The 25,998-nt window shown below is 41.6% G+C and overlaps 1 protein-coding gene across 1 annotated transcript; it reads right to left on the bottom strand.

Annotated features, from left to right (window-relative positions):
• Positions 1-428: 428 nt before the first annotated feature.
• On the bottom strand, positions 429-25,682 carry pard6b (par-6 partitioning defective 6 homolog beta (C. elegans)). The gene is made up of 3 exons (XM_042491845.1): positions 25,352-25,682; positions 22,816-23,038; positions 429-1,988 (listed from the first exon to the last, which is right to left on the bottom strand). Exons 1-3 carry the CDS (start codon positions 25,412-25,414, stop codon positions 1,054-1,056), a joined length of 1,221 nt encoding a protein of 406 aa, XP_042347779.1. The 5' UTR covers positions 25,415-25,682; the 3' UTR covers positions 429-1,053.
• Between the last annotated feature and the right edge of the window lie 316 nt (positions 25,683-25,998).

The following is a 25,998-nucleotide window of genomic DNA, read 5'->3' as shown; positions in this document are numbered from 1 at the left end:
GATACCAGTACCCTCACACTAGCTTGGAAAATGAGCATACCACAGCCTCTTTCGACTTTGACACTTGAGCAAATTGGTTTGATTATTTTGAAAATCATGAGTAGAAAGCAATGAACAACTTAACAAGACATGGTCAAAAACAAGCAGGAAATTACTTAAAAAAAAGACATGTAAAAAACAAAAAAGAAAATGACACAAAAAAATCCTAAAAAAAAAAAAAGGAGAAATAATTTGTACACATTTTTTTTAATTAACAGAATTTTAAATATATGGTTATGATAAATATAAATTTTCCTCTTTTTTTAAAACAAATTTTCAGGTCAGTTTCTTGTCACATTTTACTAATATCTTGAAATTTGTAGGACATTTCTTGCCTGTCATCTTTTTGAAAGAAGTCAAACCAACTTGCTCAGGTTTCTAGGGTCAAATAGCTTGTGAAGAGCATCTCAACACAGCACAAGAAAATTGATGTAGATCCGGGTTTCAAAAGGTTAAGGACAGTAATGTAGTTCTCCAATTATTTATTACTTTCGTATTAATTTCTTAATAGAGGTATTCATTTTTGGTGGACCAGTGGAGTGGGCAGCAGTTGTATAATGGTGGCGATAGGTGGAACTAACTTGTTCACGGGAGTTCAACTGACATCTATTCATGGGACTGATGATGGGGTTTCTCATCGCTGCCTTCTTGTGGAAGCTCAGCGCAACAACAATTTCCAGGTTAAAAACAAGTGTTTGTAGTGGTTTCGAGATAAAGAGGAGGGCATCAAATTACACTAAACTCTATGCCTGCAGAACTGGCGGAGGGGGTGGAGGTCACCGCTATGGCACACATGCGTTGTCATTGGCTTGTAAGGTATGGAGTGCAGTGTTTGACGTGTAAATGTTAGGATGTACATCGAGATTTAATATGTACACTTTTTATTGTGCTTCTCAGGTACAGTCGCTGTATGATGGATGTTCCCCGGTTTGATCAGCTGATCCAGGACTCCTACAAGCGTGATTTATTGAGTTTTTTTGTCTCTCTGGTTTCCAGTGTTAAGCGTGTGAATGCCTACAGAGTTATAACTGTGCCATCCTCCTCCAGACTCCGCCTCTCAATGACTCTGTCTGGGGACGGCGTGGTCGAAGTGGCATTGGTGTTGCTTAGTGATCCGCTGCTGCCGCTGGCTGGCAGGGTTCCGTTGGCGTTGATAGAGAGGGCGGAGGCAGAGGTGGAGGCAGTGCGGAGGTTGAGGTGCGGCTCGTAGCGAGGCAGCGAGGGCATGCTGTAGTTGGAGGGGGCACGTCTGATGGGTTCAGCCTCACCCCCCGCCTCGATCACCAGGTCCTCGTCGTCCTCGTCGCTCTCCAACTCCCCGACAGGGAAGTTCTGTATGATGTGCGATGGCATGGAAGCCGCTGCAGGGACCCCATGCGATGAGTAGCCGTAGTAGCTGGCACCACTGTCTGACGAGCGTCCTGAGCTACCGGACGCCGCACCTCCGCCTCCACCACCACTACGAACAACATTATTCCGCTGGTTGGCAGGCTTGACAGTGATGATGAGGTTGTGACTGTTGGCGATCATCATGTCTGTCACTTGGTCCAAAGACTTTCCAGCCACCTCGATACCGTTCACCTCCAGTACTTCATCGTTGACTGCCAGCAGGCCAGTGCTCTCTGCCAGCCCACCAGGCACCATGCGAGAGATGAATATCCCCGGGACCTTCTCCAGGCCCTGTGGAGTGACCCGAACACTGGAGCCATCCCGGATGTAGAAGCCCAAGGGTTTTTCCTGGCCATGCTTGTACAGGCGAACGCGCCGGTGTGTCTCAGGGAGGATGTCCACGTCGATGATGGAGGAGACGGGGCGGAAGTCTCTCGGAAGGCTGATGATCACTGGGGGTTTCTTCCTGTTGGTGTCAGGCCGCAGAAGAACCGCCGAAAGCACCGTGTTCTTCTTCCTGGTCAGCGAGTCGGTGCCAAACGTCGTGTAATCAGCTTCCTCTGCAAAATAACAGGCAGAGGAAGTAAAGAAAGACAAGTTCAGGAGGGGAAGAGAGGACAAAGATGTAGCACAGAGAGGGAAGAGAGACACAAAGAGGACAGACATTAACAAAAACTGGTTAATTTTCCATTATCCCTGTACTAGACTAATTACAATACACGTGGTTATTCGGGCCGATACTACATTGCATCATGGAGTTTCAGGAGAATATATAAGGCTTTGCTACAGAGCAGCTCTGAGCCTGAGGCATCGCTGCAGGGTGTCTGTGCTGAACACACACAAGACGCTGATCCCCGAAACTCCCCTCAGGTCTTACTGATGCAAAATGCCACAGCAGCCAACCAGGTGCTCAGCCTAACTCACAGCCCTTCATCAGCACTTTTTGACAAATAACTAACACACAGTAATGTGTTAGAGAGCTTTAGAGGTGCTGGTAGGCAGATTTTTTACCTTTTGACAAAGCCATGCTAATTGTTTCAGTCTTCATGCTAAGCTAACCATCTCCTGCCTGTAGCTTCATATTTAGCAGATATTGAGTGGTATTAATCTTCTTATGGAACACTAAGCAAGAAAGCAAATTTGCATGTTTGCATGTCAAACTAGTCCCAAAAAGACACTTTTATCTCTATTTTAGATGAGAGACATTGGGTTTGAAATAACAGAAAAGGTCACGTGATGAACTATGAATATTGCTGCAATGCATTGTACTTGGAACTTGGAAGAAACTACCTTGGAAAACATGGAAGAGCACAATGGACCATTCATTGAAGTCGGAATTCCTATTTTGAAACTCATGCAAGGTCTGTCTAGCTTGAGTTTGTTGACATAAACACACCTGTGCTCATAGCAACATGCCGGCGCACACAGTGAACTGAGCAGAATGACAATTTCATCAATTAGTTTACTTTGTGATTGTGTTGTGAAACGTTCTGTAACAACGTTGTCACTGCCATTTTCTTTTACTGTATCTACATTTACACAAAACTAATGCACAACGCGTCTTGCAATTGGTTGTGATGATTGACACTTTTATGCTTGCCACCTGTCTAAACAACATTAAATGTTATTTTAATGAGGAAAGACGAGCAGGAAAGTTAGCTTATTTTATACACTGTTTCCCTTCATTAATGGTGCCGTAGTAATCGATGTAGGTCCTCTGCAGATGCTTATGAAGCACAAAGGATGCTTTCCGGAGCAAATGCATTGAGACGCATTTAGACCAGAAGTCCAGAATACCGAACTGGAATTATTAGAATCAGACTTTTATGTGTGTGCGAAGATTTTTTTTTTAATCTTCTGTCAACTCTCTAAAATCAGACGTTATTGCACAGAATACAGCACACAGAGTTCTTTTTCATGGGCAGCAGTTTGGGGAGTTTGAGTCACGAGATGGATAATTGATCAGTTAATGCAGTCAGAGTTGATCAGATAAATGAAGTTTCACTTTCAATGCACTTGACGTTCTGCTGCTCTGTCTGTGCCCAGAATACACTCTGTGCTCCTTGAGTGCAATGCTATAAAAAAAAAAAAATGAAACGGTATATATATTCCAACGGCGCTCCTAATGAACAGCTCAGCTCCAAAAGTAGAAACTCAATACGTGGCAGAAGATGTTTTTATCATAGCAGGACACCCCATATAAATATATGTGTGAAACTCTGGCATAAAGGTCACATTTTAACTGTGTGAGTCACCAGGACGCCTAAAAACCCTGCCCCTTTGTGATGTACATTTTGAGGAAGAAGTGTGTGCACTGTCAAGCTTCTGTAGACTTTAACCTGACATGGCTGATATTACCACAAGAGACCAAGGGCTGGTTAGGTAAGGGTGACAAAAACTCGACCTTGACTCCATAATAGTTAACCAGCACAACACAAGCAGGTAAACATTAACATCTTCGTGACTTTCATTCTTTTTCTTGTCAGTCCCCAGCCAACATTTTTGTCTATTTCTTGTGTTATTTTTAACATCTTTCATCAGCTATCTTCAACTTTTTCACCTTTTACGCATTCCTATTTTAACAGCACTTCGTAAAAGTCTGTTTTTAGATGAAAGTGCTCTATAAATAAAGCTCTGGCAGTCTTGCACTGAATACTTCTCCCTTTGCTGTTTGTCTCCCCATTTGAGGGTAACTGTGTGTTAATGTGAGTAATCTTGGAAAATATTCATTCAGCTGACTGATAAAGATTCAGGCTCTCAGGTTCTGACAGGTACGCGCCCATCACTCCCCTCTCCGTCCCCCTAACCAAAACAAAGGATCAACTGTCTCGAGAAAAAGCAGCAGTCTCGCGTTTCAGTTCCCATGAGGCACGAGTCTGGTGTGTACACATTTTCTAGATCTTTGCCAGTCCTGAACTTATGGGCCAACTCCCAATGAGAAAGATTCTGTAAATTCAAAATGCTAAAACGCAAGTTTCATCATCCAAGCTGTTCTGTCGAAACTGTTGTTTCTACATGCCTCACTCTTGCAATGTACGTAAATGCTGCCATAAAGAGAAGCAATATGCAAAAAGGGTACACAGGTGGATGTTTCAAAGCACTTGCACACACACACACACACACACACACACACACGCACGCACGCACGCACGCATGTCTCCCTCCATCACAGATACAAGGGTTGTCCTTACAGTGCAGTCACGCATAGGAGGAGACAAGGCTCAACATCTAATTTCACTCTTTCTAGACTTCCTTTGACCTAAACCACCCCTCATTCTCTGGCATATGAAAGGCCAGACCTGACAACAACTGAGTTATAGTTGAGCAAAGAGAATAGGAGGGTCCCTCAGGGCCACTCACAGGCACACACACACACCGCAAAGAGATGCTGTTCTGGCGGCAAATGGTATAAGCATGCAGCTTCCTGACCACAGCATGTGTAAGCCCACACACGGCAAAAAACAACATATGTAAGCACACTGAGGCAGGTGTTCATTTACACACACACGCACACACACACACACCTTAATGATTTATCTGTGGTTAGTGATGATGCCTGAGCACTAATAAACAGCAGCACTTTCCAATACCCAGACAAACCATCACAACATTATAGCTCATTAGAAGCACAGACGCACAGCGTTCCATCTCTGCAGTCTAATTGGCTACAGAGGCCTATAGGCAAGACACGATATGAACACACACTGTTCCTCATTTGTACAAGTACAAGTGACCTGATTTTGGTTCCACTTTTATATTTACACACAGAGCACGAGAATAATACCACCCCTGTTGTTCCACTGACACTAAAAATAAAATGCTGAAAGATAAAACAAACTGTCAACATTTTTGTCAGCATAATAGACTACTAAATGAGCTTGAAATGGCTGGTGCCATAAAAATAGACATTCCGTTAAAATATACAGGGCAGAAGCTCAGTACCAAGCAGCAACCTCCTAGGCTGAAAAATGAAGCCAATGCCAAAATGAAGCCAATGCCAAAGTGCCAAAAACTGCAGTTCCTCTAATTGCCGCTTGAGGCTGGCTCCAAAACAGAGTCAATCCTCATACACCTCCACATTAAAATGCACCACTCTACAGTGGCAATAAACATGTTTACAGGCTGGTTTAAAAAAAAAAACCCAACAACAACGATTTCGGTCTCTATAGCTAATTTCGGCATTCACGAAAACTGAACGGAGGGTAATTTTACCTCTTGGGCATTGCCATGGTACCCTTAAGCAAGGCATCAGATTTCTTAACTGCTCCAGGGCACCACACTACAGCTTACTGTATGCTACCCCTCTTTGGTGTGTAAAAAGAGGGATAAGCAAAATATCAACTACCAGTTTTTCTGAGAATTGTGTAGATTTACGACTAAATAATACAAATTTTAAATTCAAGTTATATAAAATTCATATTAAATTATTTTCACTTAAATTTATATGTTTTTTAAGAGCAGCCATTGCAAACTGTATAGAAAGATGGATGATATGACAGCTCTCCAAATGTGAATTTAAAACATCTCAATTGAAATATCACAGAGATCACAACTGTGCAGACTCTGGCTCCAAATTATGTCACCAGCACAAGATGGCAGCGACCATATCCGGAACATTTTGGCTAAATCCATCATCTATCTTAAATACAGTCTATGTTGCAACCATTGTAGCAGGCTAACTTTATAAACACAAATTTACTTGTATCAAGTCACAAAGTTATTCTGTTTCCATGGCTGGTTCATAGCAACAATATGGTTCCTTTTTGTCGTCTTGATGGCAAGAGAGCGTTGCTGAGCTAAATAGATTGCATTATGGAAGCACAGAAAGAAATTGTTAAACCACAATGACTCTCACAAGACAGTAATTCATGGTATTAATTGTTGAGTGGTAAGTTTCATATGAAGATCCCAAACACATTATGAAAAAAATCGACCTTAAAGGTTTCAAACTTTTAATTTAATATTGTTTTAGGTTGAAAAAGCCAAAAACCAAGTGACCTTGATCCATTATCTCAGCCACTAATCCGGTAACTGCAACACCTACCTTTAAATAATAATAGTAGTAGTAATAATAGTAATAATAATAAAAAGTTTAATCCTATTATTAACCGTTTTCCCTAATGTGGGACAATTTTATCTTCCATTGCACTGATGCATGCACAGCCATTTCACCTGATGCATTATGGGAATATTTAAGCAGCATCAGTGGTCTATCAATAAAACCAATAATGCATAATCACAGCTGACCAAATTGGTGCTTGTGGTCCAGTAGAGCAAAACGGCAGCAACCTGCTACCAGGCTTTGGAAAAATGTGGCTTTAATGTAAACCCACGTTTTTTTTTTCATCCAACACTCTGATTCGAATAAGACCGTATATCTCGACAGGAGCCGCCGAGACAGCTGTTTGGCCACTGCTTTTATTTAGGCCGCTGGGAGTTTATTCAGTATCTGTGGGTTTGTGCATGTAGTGCATAAAGAGCTTCACTTTTATTCCCTTTGTGCTCAGTAAATATATGAAGCATGGCTGTGGTATGCAGCTGGTTTGGCTAATGATTAATTGAAAGATATCAGAGGCCAACTATGAGGGTTTTATAGTGCCAAGACTTAAGAGAGATGCTGTTTACACTGTTTTAAGATTTGCTACAAAGCAACAAAGCAATGCAGGCATGAGGAACTCATTTAGGTGTACTCTTCCACCAAACACTAGTTCCACTTTTTCACAGTCAGAAAGGGTACTATTTCTTCATAACTTCCCTTAAAATGTGTATTAAAGAGGTAATCCACCAATTTCAGAAATGCAGATCAGTCAACCATAACTAAACTGTACTCCCCTTACTGTTGTTACACCTGTCAAGCATTCAGTTCTCACATCATATGCAGTTTGCAATAACAAAAGAAGCAGATTCCATTTTTTTTAAGTAATTAGTCCTTGATTTCAGACAATAGTAAACAAAAGCAGGCTTCTCATTTTTAGTTTGCAACCATTGAAATAACAACTGTGACAAACAGATTTTATAAACTGTGGCTAAATAGCTAGATAAGCGAACGCCAGCGCCATGAGCTGTGTTTGGGGTTTTTTCAGGTCTGTGAACGCAGCACAGGCGGAGCTCTCTCCATCAGTTCTTTTTCTCCTCAGCAGCAGTTTGTGACTCACAGGGTGGATAATTAATCTGTCAATCCATTCAGCGCTGATCAGATCAGATAAATGAGAGGAGCAGCTGCTGCGAGTGAATGCAAACTGTAAATGAACAGTTCAGTTTAATTTCAATGCGTCTGATGTGTTGCTTCGTCTAAGCACAGAGACACTCAATGCTCTGAGAGAGTCGTGCAAAGAATAACCAAAATGTATAGGGCTGGGTGATATGGCTTTAAAATAATATTACAATATTTTTAAGCTAAATCACAAAAAACATCTCGGTATTTTGAAATCTCCTCTAAACTACTGTAAACTACAAAAATTATTAAGTGAACTAAAGTTACAAATAAAGTAGCTATGGTGCCATAAAACAAAGTTACATAAACTACTGCTGTAATAAATTTGAATAAAATACTGTTATAGTGTCAAATAAAGTATAAAGTCAAATAAAGTACTGTTATAGTAATGTTACTTAAGTATTGTATAGTAAAGAATTTTTAATATTATATACATCAAAGCAGAACCCATGGTGCTTTTATTCTGAAGCACCCAGCTGAATCCCCACATTAGGTATTGCTTTCCAGCTCCTCCGTTTTGTTTGTTTTGCTGTTTATTCTGTGGACGTCCCTTCAGCCACACAGACAGAAGCAAAGCATTATCAGATGATGTAAACAAAATAAATGATATAGCATCACATTAAATGACATGCTTTTTATCATCAGATGATATATTTCATCATATTGCCCAGCCCTACTTCTTATGAATACTTTGTCTACAAAAATAGAAAATCTATTTGTGGTGGCAGCTGTTTTAATCGTGGCAGGATGCCACAAATAAATGGATGCATGGGGAAACCCTGAGCTCACATTAGAAGAAACAAACATATATTTTATCCATTTCTTTAAATTTTTCTCTACTATGTTTTGGAAGAGGTAAAAAAAGGCCAAGAAAAGACACTATCCTCTAAACTCTTAATACGAGTACAAGTTTAGCGTACAGGCACTTTACTAAACCTGGTAGTAGCAGCACTGTGGCACCTGTGAAAACAGATTATGTCATAGTGATGTCCTCAGGGTGAACTCTAGCTTGGAGAGTAGACTTTTAGTCAAAGTCTGTGATAGAAACTGCAGGCATGTTATTTAAAAGGCATTTACCTCATAAAAAATGTAAAATGAAAAGATGTTGTTGGTTGCACATTGGGAAATGTAGGATTGAGCGTTTTGAGAGCTTGAACCATACCACATAGTCTGGATATCTCAGCCTCTTTTGCTTGATTTAGTCCTTTTGTGTTTTAATCTGTCTCTTGTTAGTCCCCAACTTTGATTAAGTACAACATTAAATAACTGGAGTAGCCCTTTAATTACTGCAGATTAACTCTATGTTACCAACAGCTGTTAAATATGTCTCAAAGTAGCTCTGTTGGTCAGCTTTTCCGAAGCTTATCTCCTCACATTATAACCATGATAAAAGACACACCTGCAGTGTATCAGTCAGTATCATACTTTAGGCATGATTCACAAACCCTGAATATAAAAACATAATCCCCAGCCCTGCACTTGCCATGGCTCGGCACAGGTTAGGTATTCCAACTATGCAGGGGCTGCTTTGATTTCCCACACTCTGAATGGAGTCAGTGAGGAGCAAAGGAAACGAAGCAACGAAGGAGAAAATGACAACCCAACACACACCGTCACAAGTGAGGACACATGCAGCGATGCTTAGACAGTACTCTCTGTAGTATGTAACGAACACACACACACACACACACACACACGCACATAACTAATGCATCTCTATCCTGACACTGAAGGGGCTACAACAACTCTGCCTAAGGAGAGGAAAGCACTTGTGCGGACTGACGTGCATTGGTTGAACACATCATCTTCGTCAATGCTCTATTCTTCACACACCCTGGATGAATCACGCTTTGACTCTGGACTTTGGCTTTAAAGGAGCTAACATAAATGGCTCAGAATAAGTGCTATTTACAACACGCGACAGCTAATGACACCATCATCTCTGTCTGTGACACTAACGACTTCTCTCAGACAAAATATATGACAGAATATATGTTTTTTACTTACAGAAGTGTATTTATTTATGCTCTAAAAATGGGAATGATGTACTGCACAAGTGTACGTCTGTAGAGCCACACAGTTTTCAGTGGACATGTCTTCTCTTGTACCACTCATGCATGCACCTGCTCCAACACTCTCATTACACCTGCTTCTTCAGTGACAGCCACTCTCCTGGTTACGAAGCATTACAATTACGATGATGCAGGATGACAAGGCCCGGGCTTTTCTTGTAACATAATCTTCATGATGACGACGGTGACACCAACAACCCATTACTTCCTGCTACTTGTCGCCCGGCTGGCGCTGCGTCAGGGAAACCTGATACTGTGTGCACGTGACACAACGCCATCACCAAGGAGCTACATGAATGCTATTAAGTAATACTACTACTATAACTGCTACAGTTGCAAGTACCACTGACTCTACATCTATATTTCAGGTACAGCAGCTGATTTTTGGGGGGATAAAATTAACCTTCTCTAAGCTGGGATCAACATCACTTTTTTTGTGCCGCTCTTGGATGCCTTTTACAAGCTATATGAGCCTTTAAAAACTAAGTAAATAAGTTTGATTTCTTTTAAAAAGATAGGGGGTAAAAAAGGCAATGACCATTTTAGCAGGAACGATCCCATTTTACAAAAATCTTCTCTTTTTTTAAAAAAGGGAAGGGTTATTGGAAGATAACCCCAAAATAACAAAAATGTCCCAAAAAATATATTCATGACTATAATAATTTATACTTAAAATTATGTTACATACAAAAAATACATATATTTCTATTATTTTCAGTAGATTTTCTAGGTCATTCTAGGTCATTTTATTTCATTTATTATTTTCAGGATATTTTGCAACTTTTTACTCAACAACTACAATTTTTTTTTTTGCTATTTTTTGGGCCATGTCCCCTGTGATTTTGCTGCTCAGGTTTAAAAGGGTTAACTTCAATGTAGAAAAGTCTGTCATTTTAAGGCACATAAATACAACTACTGTAGGTACTGCTAAACCCGTATAATTGCAAATAGTGCACATGGAGCACTACGAATAAGGTCACAGCACGTGCTAATACATCTGTCTATGAAATAGTCTTATGTATCGTCCATAGACAAGGTCTGGGTATCGGGTCTTGAGAACTCCAAAATAACCCAGTATAAGTATTTTCAAAGCTTTTCCAGTCAAACAATTAGCAAGCAGCCCTTTTTAATATTTAATCAGTAGTAGTTCTAGTCATTGTAGATATCAACAATTGCTTTTTGACCATTTAGAATTCCAAACCACCATATCCATAGTATAATTTTTACTAGTAGCAATTCTAATCAAAGACATCTACAATTCATTTCTTAAGAGGCAGAATGTTAATTCTTGTTTTATTTGTTAATTTACAAGTGGAAACGTGAATTCTTTTATTAAAAGTAAATTTCTTAATAGTGGAAATGTTAATTGTATCAATATTTGTGACTTAATTACAAATAGTCATCTTTTACCACTGACTTTTATTCAAACTCAGTTACAACTATCTATAATTAGGTTATAAAATTATGTTATATAAAAAGTCAAGTGAATGCTTTTATTCGCTCTGCATTCAAGCACCCCCCCCCCAAAAAATTGCGATCATCCTACACAACACATACAACCTGTCTCATTCTGTGAGAAATACTGCACTGGTAACATAAAGGCAACGCAAAGAACCAGTCTGTATTTGTTTATGATGAATATTGATGGTCATCCATGAAATCTGTCTGTAGTATCCAAATATAACACATCTCAAAGATTTGAGTTTGAAAAACACAGAAAACGTCAAGCCATTAAAGGTTGTGCTGTTCTGGAAACAGTCAGGTTTGTTGATGACAAGCCTGGACGTTCACCACGCAGCCGGTGCCACGGTGTTCCTGACACAGAACGATACAAGACGGGGAGGAGGGGGAGTGTACGTGTGTGTCAATGTGAACTTGTGTCGATGAGAAAAACCAGGGGCGGTGTAAAAGAAAAGACTGGAAGCAGGCAGGAGAGACAGAAATACAGCAAATATACACCCGGGAGAGAGAGAGAAGAAAGGAAAAGGAGGAGGAGGTGATAAGAAACTTTTCAAAGGAGTAAATTCCCGGAGGGTTACTATTCCTGGTGCGGTGAGCATACCTCCCTGGCACAGCCCAGATAAAAGTGCCTTAATGCTGCTGATAAGACGAGGAGAAAGAAATGGAAGGAGGGAGGTCAAGGGGAGAGTGCTGAGAGGAAAGGACGCAAAAGTGACAGGCAAGGAAAAAGAGACTACGAAAATATGAGTGATGTGTAAGAAGGATGCTGTCAGGTCCTGCAGAGGTGCGAGGCAAGCCGAAGCAAAGACAAAACATGGATGTGTAACTGAGCTGACAGTTTGAGGAATTACTTATTAAATTCATAATTCAAAGGACTTCAGTCAGGAACATTAGCCTGCTTCTAGGCCTCCTCATATATTCTCTCACTCATGAATTCTCCATTACGCTCATCAGCCCTGCTTTATTACTCGGTCATGACAGGGACCATTTATCAAAACAAACCGAAAATAAAATCTACACTGTAGGGGGAAAACAGCTCTAATGTAGCAGTATGCTGTTTACAAATTAACACGGTATACGATTTGGGTTGATGCAAAATTAATACATTTTATTTGCCAGTTTGCACTCATGCACAGCACTTTTGTGTGTGTGTGTGTGTGTGAGTGCTTGTGTGTCTCGTCTGCATTATGAAGCAATTCCATCAATTTCCTTTGTGCTGACACAGACACCTCTCTCCTTCCTGCAGTGCCTCCTCACCCTCCCATTTTCTCACCCCGTGTCCTTCACTCAGTCTGTCCCTCAGTTTCTGTCGTCCATCTCTCTGCAGGGTCCTTTTTTTTGTCTCTCCACCTCTGTCTGTCCCTCCTGGTCTTGATGTCCCCTCTTTCTGCCTCAGTTATCTGTCTCTTTCTTTTGTAGCTGTGATTTTTAAAGCTGCTGCTACTACTAGAGTTGGGTTGATTTCATTTTTCGGTTTTGTCGGTCCGGTAGGGGGTAAGTCCAATTGCGTTAGTGATAAGCACTATAACAGTGTGATTAATATTATATTATGCTTATAAACAGACTAACAGAGTCACTGGTGTCCAACAGGTCATGTTTAATTTACTGCCGAACAAAGGTGACCAGTGCGACCAGTGTCGGCAACATGGAAGAGATCAGATTTCAGCAGAAGGGGGAGGGGAGAGAGTGGCGTACGCCATGTTTGTTTACTTTTTTAAGGTGATAAAAGGAGACGTGGTAGCTTCAAAAGACTCAAACTGCATCAATATGGCAACATTTGGATTTGAAGTCGACAAAAGAGCTGTCCTTACTGGCTGAAGGTGTGTGAGCTGAACTTTCGCCAGACACTGCGTAACTATTTATTCCTGTCGCTCGCTTTGAAAGCGCCACAGTGGATGAGGACTGACTGATTCATGAAATTGAAAAGAGGAGTTATTTATATGAAACCTACTTTTTTCACCACAAAAACTTTAACACAATTTCTGTTGGCTGGATGGAGAATGCCAGGAAGCTGCTCCTACAGGTACATCACCATTGCTTAAAACAAGCTAGAAATAACATTACTTGCTGTTGGCTATACTTAGTAAGTAAGTAGTAAATATCACAACATAAAACGTGTGTTTACATGTAGGAAGATAGCAAGTAGGCTGCTCGCCCGTCTTTTAAATGGTTATATCTCCAGTCTGATCTGGAGTGCACAGCTGATACCTCCGTAGTTTGTGAACATGACGTAACAGTAGAGCATATTTTATGGATTCAGTGTGGACACAGACGTCTGGTGTTAACCTAAACAATGCTTCGTGAAGTCAGATGTTCATTTCCTGTTAGGACATGGTGTCATAATGTTTCACTGAGGAGCGGCTGCTGAGTCAAGTGGGACATCTGGTAAAATTAGGTATACCAGTCCTGACTGGTTTTTGGCTTAATATCAGTTTGAAAATATTCACACCAACCCAACCCTAGCTACTACTTAAGATAAATCAAGCACAGAACTCAGTGGTCCTTTGAGGCCAGTGTTGGTACAATAAATGTAGCACTTGGAAACAAAAGTTAGTCTAGGTCAGTGGCTGAATGACCAGGACTGGAAAGACAAGTATGGAGTTCATGAGGGACTTGCAAACAAGAGTCAGCCTGGGACATGTATAGGGGGGTAGGGACGTGCCGGGGGCTGAGGCTGGATTTGAGCATGGGACATGGTGGGGTCAGGGACAGGGGCAGGTCACTTGGGGATGTATGTTTGAGTACCGAGTTACATGGAGGAGGCTGAGTCTCAAGGGGGGGAGGCTAGATCTGGGTCTGACAAACCGAACCTTTGACGCAGCCCTGCTACATGCAGCATCCAGGAGGACACAGGAGAGGAAGGATTAGATGTTGGGGAAGATGGGGGAGAAGATGGGAGTGAGGAGCAGCCACGTGGGCTGGGGGAACCCAAGTCTAGTCTCAGAACCCTGTGGCTCATGCGTCTGAGTAGGGACTTTACAGGGGTGGGACGAGCAGGGGGACTCTGTGCTTCTGGCTCTGTCCTGCCTTCAGCATCTGGCTCTGGAAGACAACACAGCCAACCTGCAGTTAGATCAGGCCACGGGGCTAACTCCTTCCAAGATGAAATTCTAGATGACTGCACCATTTCAGAAAATACACCACTGCAATTAAAACCACACTAATAGTCTGAATTTAGTAAAGAGAAAGAGCAACTTAACTACAAACAGTCACAGTAGTTAGGCAACAGTGTTTGGGAGCTGCATGTCAGAGCCTGCTGACTTTGGTGCTCAGCCAACCAGGGTAAATATGCTAGAATGGTGTGTTGAAAGAAATTCACAGATAAGCATATCAGTTATCTCATTTCATATCAATATCGCTGCAGCACCATGCCCAAGGGACAGAGAGAACGCTTTTTAATTAAAAATCTGAAAGAAATACTGTCTGTCTGCTCGCAAGCCAAAATGAAAAGATATCACTAATTACTGATGTATATCTAATGCATCTTCACGTGTGGGTGTAAACAACTCCGGTCTCTGATGATTTTCACTTCTTTGAACACCTTTTCTACATCCATGATTTTCATTTTAAATACAAATAAAAGACTCTACACAGCATTCTTTGTTCAGAAAAATCTACCATCCTTGTTCTTGCACAGCACATTCAAACACAGTAACACAAACTAAAATGGCAAGAAGGAAGCCTATTTCTTTCAATTTTTGAGAAAGTATGAGGAGCAATTTTTGGGCTCGCATTTATGACGTGTCTTTGAGTCCCAAGTTGACTAAGTTCATCCATCTCTGTAACAGTATGTCAAACATTCAACTGACACGCAACATTTATATCAGGGCTAGCCAGACTAACTTTTTCACTGGTAGCAGTGGTGCAACCAACTGAGAAAGTTGCACTTTATTTGGTTGCACCCTTCTTTTAGAACATGATATTAATCAATGACCTTGCATGCTGATGAAAAAAGTTGAGTGGATCATCCCAAAGTTTTGAATCCACAATTCCTCTCTGTGAAATTGTGCACTAGCACCTCCCAGAAATCCCTCATACGTGGACGCTCCATTGTATAAGGGGCTTGCCTTTCGCAATAAAGCCTGTGTCGCCATTGATTAGAAATAATGACAGAAATAAACCTAATAATGTTTTGAATGTCCATCGCCATGCTTCTTGGAATTTCATTGTGAGAAAAGAAGTCAGATAACACCGTAACAGAAGTTGCACAACATCGCTCAACAGAAACAAAGTCTTCTTGCAGTTGTGTTTATCGACATTTTGAAATTATCGCTCAAGTTTTGCACACATCTGTAACGGAAACCCACCTAGTGTCCATCATTTCTGGCCCCTCAACACTGATGAGGCACCCACAGTATCAGTATAACTGACAGAGTGTTAGCAAACTTGCCCCGACAACCCACCCCATGTACCACAACCTACTTTTTCTTCTTCACTGGCTCGGTCAGTCTCTCCCTGCCTGCACTTTTATCATCACTGGTGTCTGAGTCAGAACCTAACTCTGTCTCTGCTTCCCACCTCCTCCTCCTCTCTCTCCTCATTTTGCTTTTTTAGAATAAAAAGCTATAGACTGCTTTATTTTAGAACATGGTAATAGCTAAATGGATTGTTTCTTCTCCGCTATGTACATGTGCATCATGCACTGTGCGGAAAGCACAAAGTGCCGGTGGGGGCACCGGTGATAATGATCATCATGCACTCGCATGAATGCGACCACATGAAATTTTAACTGGTTGCAGTCTGGAGCCCAGGGTATACACTCCTTCCTGTTCCGTAGCTGCATCTGTATAGCTCACTCTCTACCTTTCCCTCCCTCCATCCCACAGTAGTTTCCTCTTTTTCAGTTTCTCTCTTTTGCAGTGGTCAACAGTCCACTTTCTTTCTTCCGTTTATTTTGCCAGTTTGCCCTCACCCTCCCCTCACCTCTCCCTGTCTCTTACCGCATTGGTCCAAAGTGCGGTCTCTCCCTCCTTTCTCATCTAGTCTGTGTATTTTTCAAAGCTGCCCCCGTTTCCTTTGCTCCCTCTATTCATTCATCTTCCCTTACCAACTCTGAGCTGAGAAATTTTGACAGACTATAACAGAGAGCCTAGGCTCCCCCCCCCCCCCCCCCCCCCCCCCCCCTCCTTTTTTCTTCTTCTTCCCTCCCAGCCACCCTCCCTCCATCTTCCTGCGGCCTGCAGAAAGTCTCATCCAGCCAGGTTTCAAAGGGTACAGAGGAAGGTTTTAGCGTGCCAGGCTGTGCGCTCTCTCTCTTGTTTCAAATGTTCTCTGGCTCTCTGCTCTCTTTTTCACTCACTCTCCTTCACTTTCTCGACATCTCTTTCTCTGTCCATCTTTACCCCCTGTTGACGGAGCCGGGCTCTGGAGCCGAGGGTCCAGTCTGGCCTCCTGTCCTGTTTAATCTAGCCAGCAGACGTGATCAGAGGCTGGCCACATTCCACCCAAAATGCCCCCTCCCTCCCTCTCGCTCTCCTTTCTTCCTCCATCTCTCTCTTTCTTTCTCTCTCTCCCACCCTCTCCCCAGCTTGGGCCTCACTCTGCATTCCTCCCTCACTAATACTATTCCCACTATCCTCCTCTCTCTCTCCCTCTTGCTGCATTCCTATCACACTTACACTACTCCCTCTCCTTTCCCCACATCTCTAATTACATGCCTTGCCTAAACAATGCCTTATACATTACTCCCTCTTTAATACTGTTTACTCTGTCTCCCTTTCATCCTTCCATCTCTCTTATTGGGTCTAAGATATGTTCCTCCTCCACACATTCCTCCTGCGGTGCCATGAATCCATCGTTCTCTAACTCATTACATGCAGCATCCCAAGGAATAATTAATGCTCTGTGGAAAACTTGAGATCCAAAGCAGAGGAGGCTGGTTTCTATTATTTTTACAGATCGTGCTCCTTAACTCCTCTCCTGAGCTCCTTCCATTACACCTGCCAGCACTACGTCTCTCCCGCTTTAATCCTTTCATCTCAAGCTCACAAAACTCTCCCTCCTTACATGTTGTGTGGCGTCTTCACCTCCTCTGACTTTCAGTATTCCCACAGATTTTCATGGACAAAACATTTTCCATGACTGTTCAAGGAAGCATGATAACATTTTTCCTTGCCCCACTTTGCCCGCAATTTTTCAAACAAGTAAGATTCAAACTGTATGCACACATCATTTCATCTATCTGGCAGAGGGAGAGACAGAATGTGGGGAGAAAAAGGAGCACCGTATGTAATGATAAACCAAACGTTGTCACACACTGACACATAAGAGCTACAATACACAGACAGCTACCAAAACTACATTAGGAATGATATCCACTGAAGATTACTGTAACAATTTCATTACACGCAACAAAATTCCAAGACTTTTCCAAAAACTTTTGATGATGTTTAACTCTTTGAAACCCTTTGGAAAAAGGCAATGAGTAACTTGGCAAGAAATGTCCCGCAAATTGCAAGAAACATTTGTTAAAACTCTAGGGAAAAATGTTCAGAAAACTATTATTCTAATTATAATATTACATATTTTATTATATATTAAAAATTATGTTGCAGAATTATCATTATTATGTTTAAGTAATTTCTTAAGGTAATTTTCCTGTACTTTTTACTTATTTCCTGCTATTTTGGGGGTAATTTATTTTTATCACTTGCTCATTGCCTGCTTTTGAAAGAAATCAAGCCAATTTGTTCGGGTTTCAAAAGGTTAATAATACAAGGATTTTTCCACAACTTTTCAGGGCCTGGAAAACATGATTGTAAAATTCAATGACTTTCCCAGGTTTTCCATGACTGTGACTATGCTTTGTCCCTTTTATCCAATCTTTTTCTTCGCCACACTGTCTTCCTTGTTCTGTCTATCTCTGCTGTCACATTCTCGCCGCATCTCTGCCACTATGCACCTACAGCGTCTCTCACCAGCCTCGGTGCATTGCTTATCACACTGCTGTTATCCTGCTCTAATGCTTGTTTTGCAGGGTGGGTAGACTTTGTCCGTGTTGTACTTTCACACTGTACAACACTCTGGCGGGATGATTCATTGCCCACTGGTTACTAATTGCTAAGGCAGTCCCCACTGGGATACATAAATACACGCATTCCTGTCCTGCTCCATAGCTTTCTTTTCTGCCTTACCGGGGGAGAGGTACAGGCCATTCAGGACTGAAACTGTGTGAGCAATGAACAACGTCACCGAGCAAACCCACCACACCCTGAAAGAGATACCTGCTACCACTACACGGATGACAACTGAGAAACGTTGTGTATGTTGTGTGTGTGCAAACGTTTTGGATGACTGATACCGGCAAACACGGCGTCACTTGAACCAAGGACAATCTCTTCTGACAACCACGTTCACAGCCAATCAAACATAAACCTGGGCGTTTCCCCAGTGCCAGTTTTGCTTGGAACAGAAACTATAACTGAACATTCAACATTTTTTTTAATGAAAGTCCACAGGCCTACGTGACCAACTGAAAGGTTCATTAGCAACAATGCAGTTTTTCTGAAAGCTTTTACAGTCCAATGGAAACATCAACTAAAGCATGGTCTAGATAAGATCTGAAGCACACAGGTATAGTAAGGCACAGCACCTTTTTAAAACGTCTAAGATCCTTTTATTTGCGTTTGGTTTCCATTAAACACACTGTAAAGAAAAGTGTCACATTATAATACTGATTTCCTTCTATCAAAGCCACATATTAGACAAGGATAGGGCTGCAACTAATGATTAATCTGCCCATTATTGTCTTGATTCATTGTTTTGTCACTCAAATGTCATAAAATAGTGAAACATGCCTTATATAACAGAATCTTGATTCATTTTTGATGGGCACTGCCTCGTTTGACCACAGTCTATAAGCAGTGATTGACATGAATGACATCTCCATTAGAGACTCCTCTGCTCTGATTGGTTATTTTCACTCACATGAGGTTATATCATTAGGGGCAATTCAAATGGGCAGATGAACATGATTTTTCTCATCTGTGATCTGTCTCATGTACTGTTGTGTGGATGTAGTGACCGTTTCAGCCAATATGACAAAAAATATTTTTATTGAAGTTACCGCAAACAAATTTAATCAATTAATCTTTGGATTTCTGAACAGGATTTATTACAAACAATAACTGACAGACTGACTGAGGGCTTGCAAAACACCAGATGTGAAATAGTCTTGTCTCCAAAGCTACTTTTGGTCAGCATCTAAAACAGCAGCACTGATTCGACAACAAGAACAAAAATAATTACTTAGAAGAAACCAACATCAACATTATTCAGTGGACTATTTTGTCTTCAACATGACTAAATGACCACAACAATGTCCATTTACACAGAGCTTAAAGAGACTCAAGCACTGCTAATCCACCTATGAACGGGCCTCTTCACTGCTGCCATGACAACCAGTAAACAGTGGACACCTCGCTGCCAGCTCAGTAATCATCAACACATTGTGCACGGATAGGGGGGCGGGATGTAGGGGATCCCCGGTGCTGTTGAGTTATATTTGGTGTGTGTTAAAGCAATTTTTTACAATGACTGGCATGAACACGGTCTACACACGGGCACAGACACTTCCCTCATTTTTCAGCAGTGAAACAATTCGACATCAATGGCTGGTCAGCAAAGTAGCGTTGATGCGTAAACAACAACAATGTGGGCATTATTCAGGAACCAGACCACAACAATACAACAGCAGACACTCACAGCCTGACATCAATCCCTCTATCCATCCATCCAAGCATCTGCACACATCAGTGAATGGACAAAACTTACAATGTATCCTGCCGGGGGTACAAGTAGGATTTAGTCCTCCAGACAAATAAAAAGCAGTGCCAAAAATAGCCTCATATGGAACGCACCAACTGAACTGTTCAGAGACTAGACGCTTTTTATTAAAAAACTCAAAAATTATGTCAACGGACATTGTCTGTCGGAAACCTGTTTATAATCACTGACACTGGAGATTAAATGTTGTTTTTATTAGCTCCAACACATATTTCTCTGATATCTGTTTAATAAGATTTCACTGCACTATTCCATTGAGGCCAATTGTGACAAACTTTGGCACACATACTGCTGCCTTGTCTTAAGTCCTGCTCTTACGCAATAATGACCAATCACATCACATCATGACCATTGACCATCTAAGACATTTACATAATCGCTCATTTAAAATCTCAATGGACAAAGCAGTACACTAATGGCATTATAACCCTGTTTGTGACTATAATAAAATAAAACTCTGGACTGCGACTGACTGACTGAAATTTGGGAAGTTGTTTATATAGAATATGAATGTGTATGTATAGGGATAGGAATAAATAAGTGTATACTTCTTCCTATTACATATTGACTTATTCTCTGTAAGCTAGAAACAAACCAACAGCTCTCCAGTTCAAATGTTGTTAGTATTTGCAAGTCACAGTGGTGCTCCATGGTTGCAAAATGCGACCAAATAGTCACAGCCTTTAGCTCTGTAAAAGTCCTGCTTTTTGTGTGTGTCTGTGAGAGGCAGAGAGCCGTAGAAGAGGGAGGGAAGGAGGGAAAGACGAAACGCTGATGCAAATCTCAAGTCAGTGGCTAAAAAATGGGGTGCCCCATCACAGTCATTTCTTTAAACATAGCTTAAAAGACGAAATCAAGATTTGATTTTAAAAAATATTTTTGATTGATCTTGGTAAAACTTTAAAATGAACAAATATTAGTGTGGCTGTTGCCTAAGTGCAACCCTCCAACTATGGCCCCATGACCCTGCAGCAAGACCTTCCTCCCATGCTGTTAATAACTTTAAAAACAATTTGGAGTTGACTCGCCTGATTAAATGGCAGTTAAAAAAGAAAGGATATCTCCTTTTGGTGTCAGGTCATTTGTGTGCTGCTGATACTGCTGCCATAACAAAAAACAAAACCACAAGGGACTTATTAACAGTAAAACATTTCCTTATAAACTCCAAAATGCATCTGTCATCCTCTATCAATTTAAGACGGAGACAAAGACAGCAGATTTCAAAGATGTGAGCTGCTTTCCACATAAACAAACAGAGCTCAGCGTTCAGTGTTTAAAAGGTTGCTAGCTGGCCCTTAGCCTGACACACCTCTCATCCCCAACACTGAGAAGCCATCAACTCACTATACGGCCATTAATAGAGATAATAACTAGCTTCTGCAGATATATAATAAATGATCCATATCTCACAATTTGCTGCATCTGCACACTGCAGAGCCTTTTAAGCTGGGACCAACTGGTGATTAGTAGTTGGGTGAAGGGGGGGGGCAGACAAATCAGGAGGGAAACTAGGGGTCTACAGGGAGTTGTGGCTGCATTAGTGTGTCTTTTGTCTTGGTCCGTTTTTCCTACAAGTGCGCAACTTATGTGCGATGCCTGCTTGCCTGCATGACTTTGTTTTCGTGTGTTTTTGTGCGTGTGAGCAGCAGTGAGCCCAGCGTGGGGCTAGTGTCTGGGGCGTGTAATTGAAACACGGTCCCATGCAGTGCTACACAGTGACCCCACTAATCTCCTCCTGACAAAGTGGCTTAGCTTCCATAGGGTCATATGGCACAGCGAGACAGCTTAAACACAACGGAGCGCGCGGCCTGACCTGCCCCTTACCAGCAGACCCCGAGGTCCTCCTCCCAGCATTGAACAGGTCACATTCAGCTAATTATTAGCAAGGACGCACTTTAAAAAAATAAGTCAATCAAGATTTTATGGATGCAGTCTGACAGAAACAGGTTTATGCTAATCCCTCAACATGTGCAAATTACAGTCATGAGCAAATATTACAGCAACCAAAACTTCTAGTTGCTACTACTACTTAGGGTTCCTACAGCTGAATGAAAATTAGATTTAAGAATTTTTAAGACTTTTTTAACAGCACTTAAGACAAAAACAATTTGAACTGACATCAAAAACTTGGGGTTAGGGGAAAAAACACCTGGAGAGATAAAGCCTCTGATACTATACACTGTATTAGCTGGACAATAATTATAATAGATACTAATAGTGATTATACCAGAGCCAGAGAGAGAGTAAAAATCAGCAGCAATTTTTTATCCAAAAAGTAGTAGTTACACATAAAAAACACAACTCCTGTATGACTGTTATGCCAAAGAAACAGGGTCTCCTAATTGGACAAGTACCCTCTCGGCAGTTTGATAAAGAGTGGCCAGAAGAAAGACAAAAACAGCAAATAATCTCTTTAATGCTCTTTATATCAAGCTTTTTTTAAGCTTTGTTGCGCCCTTGCAGACAGATCACCTTTGGGAACAAACACCGCTTCTCAGCAAGGTCACTGACCTTTAGTTATGTGTGTCAGAAAGAGACACCAAAGGACATAGCCAGAGAGCTGGGGTGTTGAGCAGTTTGTTTACAAGGACAGCTCAATGAGGACAAAATACATGAGCAACAAGCAGCCAGAAAAATCTGGCAAGGTAAGGTGATACTGTGGTCTTTTATAGGCTTATCTTCTTGATTATCATGATAAAATACACAAATGACATATCTCCCTGATCAACAGCCAATCCCATACTTTTAATATTCACAGCTGATGCAGTTTGTTTATATTTCCATATTAAAGCAGATATGACCCAACCAGCAGGTGGAAACTGGGACTCTTTGTCCAAACACTTCCTCTGTGCTTACCTTTCCTCTGCAGGAACAGCCTGAGTAGAGGGCTGGCGGTGGAGATGGCTTTGTGGTAGTTATCATCGTTGTTGATGGGCAGCAGGTCGCCGTGTATGTCAGCGTAGCCCACCAACAACTCCACATTGGGGATGCGATGCACATGCTGCAGGAGGCCGTAGAACTCATCGAAGCGGCCCGGCTTTGACCGGTCCAGTGAGAACCGACGAAATTCTGCACCAAACTGGGATGGAGCAGAGAGGCATGTGAGCACAATTGTATAAACACACAGTGAAATTTAAAAAAAAAAAAGTATTTCTGCTTTTTTTATTTCACTGCTGGAAAGATGGCTGTTTCATTAAACTATGATTTCTTTGCAATGGAAAAATGTGAATACTTTTGGACTTGGTGCCACATGTGCAGAGAAAAAAGAGGAAAAGGCCTAATTTTACTGACTGATTTCTGTGTGAGTCTGAGAGAGAGAGATAGGTGGGTACAACATCACTTGTTCTACCTCTACACTCTCTGTGTCAGCGGTAGCGGGCAATATGAAAATGCAGAGGTCCAAATTCTACCAAACTTGGCACAAATGGATTGAATTTATAACCCCAATGAGAGCAGACTTTGTATAACTCCATTAATGTTTCAAACTCCTTTCTTCCCGTGGTTGTGTGAAAAATGTAAAAATGCAAGCTCCCTTCAGTTTGGTTGTACACAGTTAGTATTTCCTGGAATGAGAGTTGGGCATATGTATGAAAATGGAACACCTAATGGCGGATAGAGTAAGCTAGAAATTTGTTGGATTTATGGCTACTTGATGTTTTGTGGGAGAACACAGATGAGCATGCTCAAAGTTATAAAGATGAATGGTTTATGAGATTTCCTTGAATTCTCATCTATGGGAGTAAAGGACTGAAAGGTTTGTACGGTCTGAGTTTCAGCACAGGAGGACTGCGATTTTTAGTGTCTTTCTTGTACATATGCAGAGAACTGAAAAAAGGAAAACTGGAAAAGTGTGATATAGTATGAAAATTGTACAATTGTAGAAAATCTGAATGCTAAATTGTTGTCTTTTCCAAATAAAAAGATAATTGCAAAAAAAAAAAAAGAAAATGCAGAGGTCCAGCCTGTAGTTCAAGCAAAAGCCCCTTTTTCCATCAATTTTTTTCCACATACTTGTTTTGATGCAAAGTTGAAAATCTATGAAGTATTCCTTTAAAGGAGACTGAAAAAGTTATTAATTAAGGGCCAAAGAAACAGTGACATAGCCGAGATCTATGCTTGCAAACATCTCTTTAAAGGGTCTGAGATTTGGGCCTGTGACTGATTAGCACACACTGTTCTGGTAGCCTAGCTAATTTCAAAACAACCGTAGGCTATGTGCAATAGTCTGTCTTCCATGTGGACTAGCTAACACACCACATGTGATGAATTATTAATGTGGACTTTGGGATGTGTGTATCTCTATGTTTCTGGATGCAGTTTATTCAAGCACTGTCTAACCAAGCTGTGTGACAGAAGATGACTGCAGATGCCTAATCTTTAGGCAACTGTTCGGCTGAGACAGAGTCCAACGTCCCATCGGTGGTGTTGATGAGAGGTAAGTGTTGTGGTTACTGTTGCCCAGCGCTGACAAAAGATGATCTATCACTGCCAGCCTGGACACTTGTCATCTTAAGCATCAGTTAAATTACAATAACTATAGGTTTGGGGGGAAAAAAAAACAAGTCTGTTTTTGGCAAATACCTGCATTCAGACATGAGTACACAAAACAATTAAAACGACCCCTGACTGTTCGCTTTGGGAGTAGGCTGAACAAATAAAATAAAGAGTATTTCCTGACTTTGTGTAACGTGGTTGTAGGAAAAACGTACCTTGTTATTGTTAGCTATGAAGATAGTGACGCAAACAAACGGGTCACATAGTCTGTCAACATATGTAGTTGTTAAAAACAAGTTTAAAGCAACAAAGAGCACCCTGAGGCCCCATTCCTCTGCGTGTGTGTGTCATCATGCCACAGGCACACCGTCGCGGAAGGAGCCATGAGCCTGTCACAGGCCGCGTAACACCTACACGCACAGGTGAATAACATAACAAGCAGCTATTGTACCATGTCATTCAAGGCTCATTTGACATAAATGTGTGATAACTTGTGTAAATTTGCCATGGGGTTATTCTGAAGTAAAAACTTGCCTCAAACTTTGAGTCAATATTTGGTATCAGGGCAGGGAGGAGCGGCAGAGAAAGCTGTGACAGGTGACACTGGTTCACTGCGGCGTCAGCTGACAATAACCTCCACCTTCAAACTTACTTAAATTAACTTAAAATTAAACCACGACACGGTAAACTAAACTGTTTTCAGTATAGCCAGCTAGACTGACTAGCAAAACCTGTGTTGGCGAGTTTAGCTTTAGCTTCTGTCAATGTAATTTGAACGACATCATAACTTGCTATCAAGCCACTTAGCAGGCTAGCGTAAATTAGCCAGAGTAATAACCAAGGGGGGAGTTAAGACTACAATTAGGGAGTAAACAGACAAAGAAGTCTCCATATATACCTTGCTCTTCACCTCCACGGCACTCAGTGAACGGTTGCTCGGCACTCGGTGGTTTTTGTTCATGTTTCGCTAGCAGCGGGACCGCCGCCAAAGCAGTCACACACTCGCCCTGCTCCTACCGCCGCCGCCGCCGTGTATCCGAGAACCGGCTGTATCCACCACTTATTTATCCGGTAACAGGGACTGTCCCGCCACTCTTCGACGGCCCGCTCTTCGCGCTGTTTCTCCGAGAATGCGACAAAAGCTGCCAGCCAGCCTAGCTCAACCTGTAAACTTATGTCCTCTCATACTTGCCGCTGCCAATGAAGCTACAGCACTACCGCGAGCTGTGTGTGCGGGGATGCCTCTGCCTGAGACTCTCTCACTCCGTCTCTCTCTCTCTGTGCCTGGAGAGCTCGCGACGTGATACTTCAAAATAAAAGACTATCTTTCTTTTAACCTTGACTTCACAATAAGAGTCCTGTATCTTTCAGCCCTAACAGGGGCTGTATCCTGGCGGGGGGGGGGGGGGGGGCTCCCAACGTGGCCCCAAATTGCTAGATTAACACTAGACAAGGAAACCTTTATTTCTTTTATTATTTTTTCCCTTCAAAATATACAAACAACAGTCACAAATTAACAACACAAAAAACAAACAATTTACATTA

The sequence above is a fragment of the Plectropomus leopardus genome, chromosome 8, assembly GCF_008729295.1.
Source record: "Plectropomus leopardus isolate mb chromosome 8, YSFRI_Pleo_2.0, whole genome shotgun sequence".
Taxonomy (NCBI): Eukaryota; Metazoa; Chordata; class Actinopteri; order Perciformes; family Serranidae; genus Plectropomus; species Plectropomus leopardus.
This window is presented reverse-complemented; position numbering and strand designations above follow the sequence as displayed.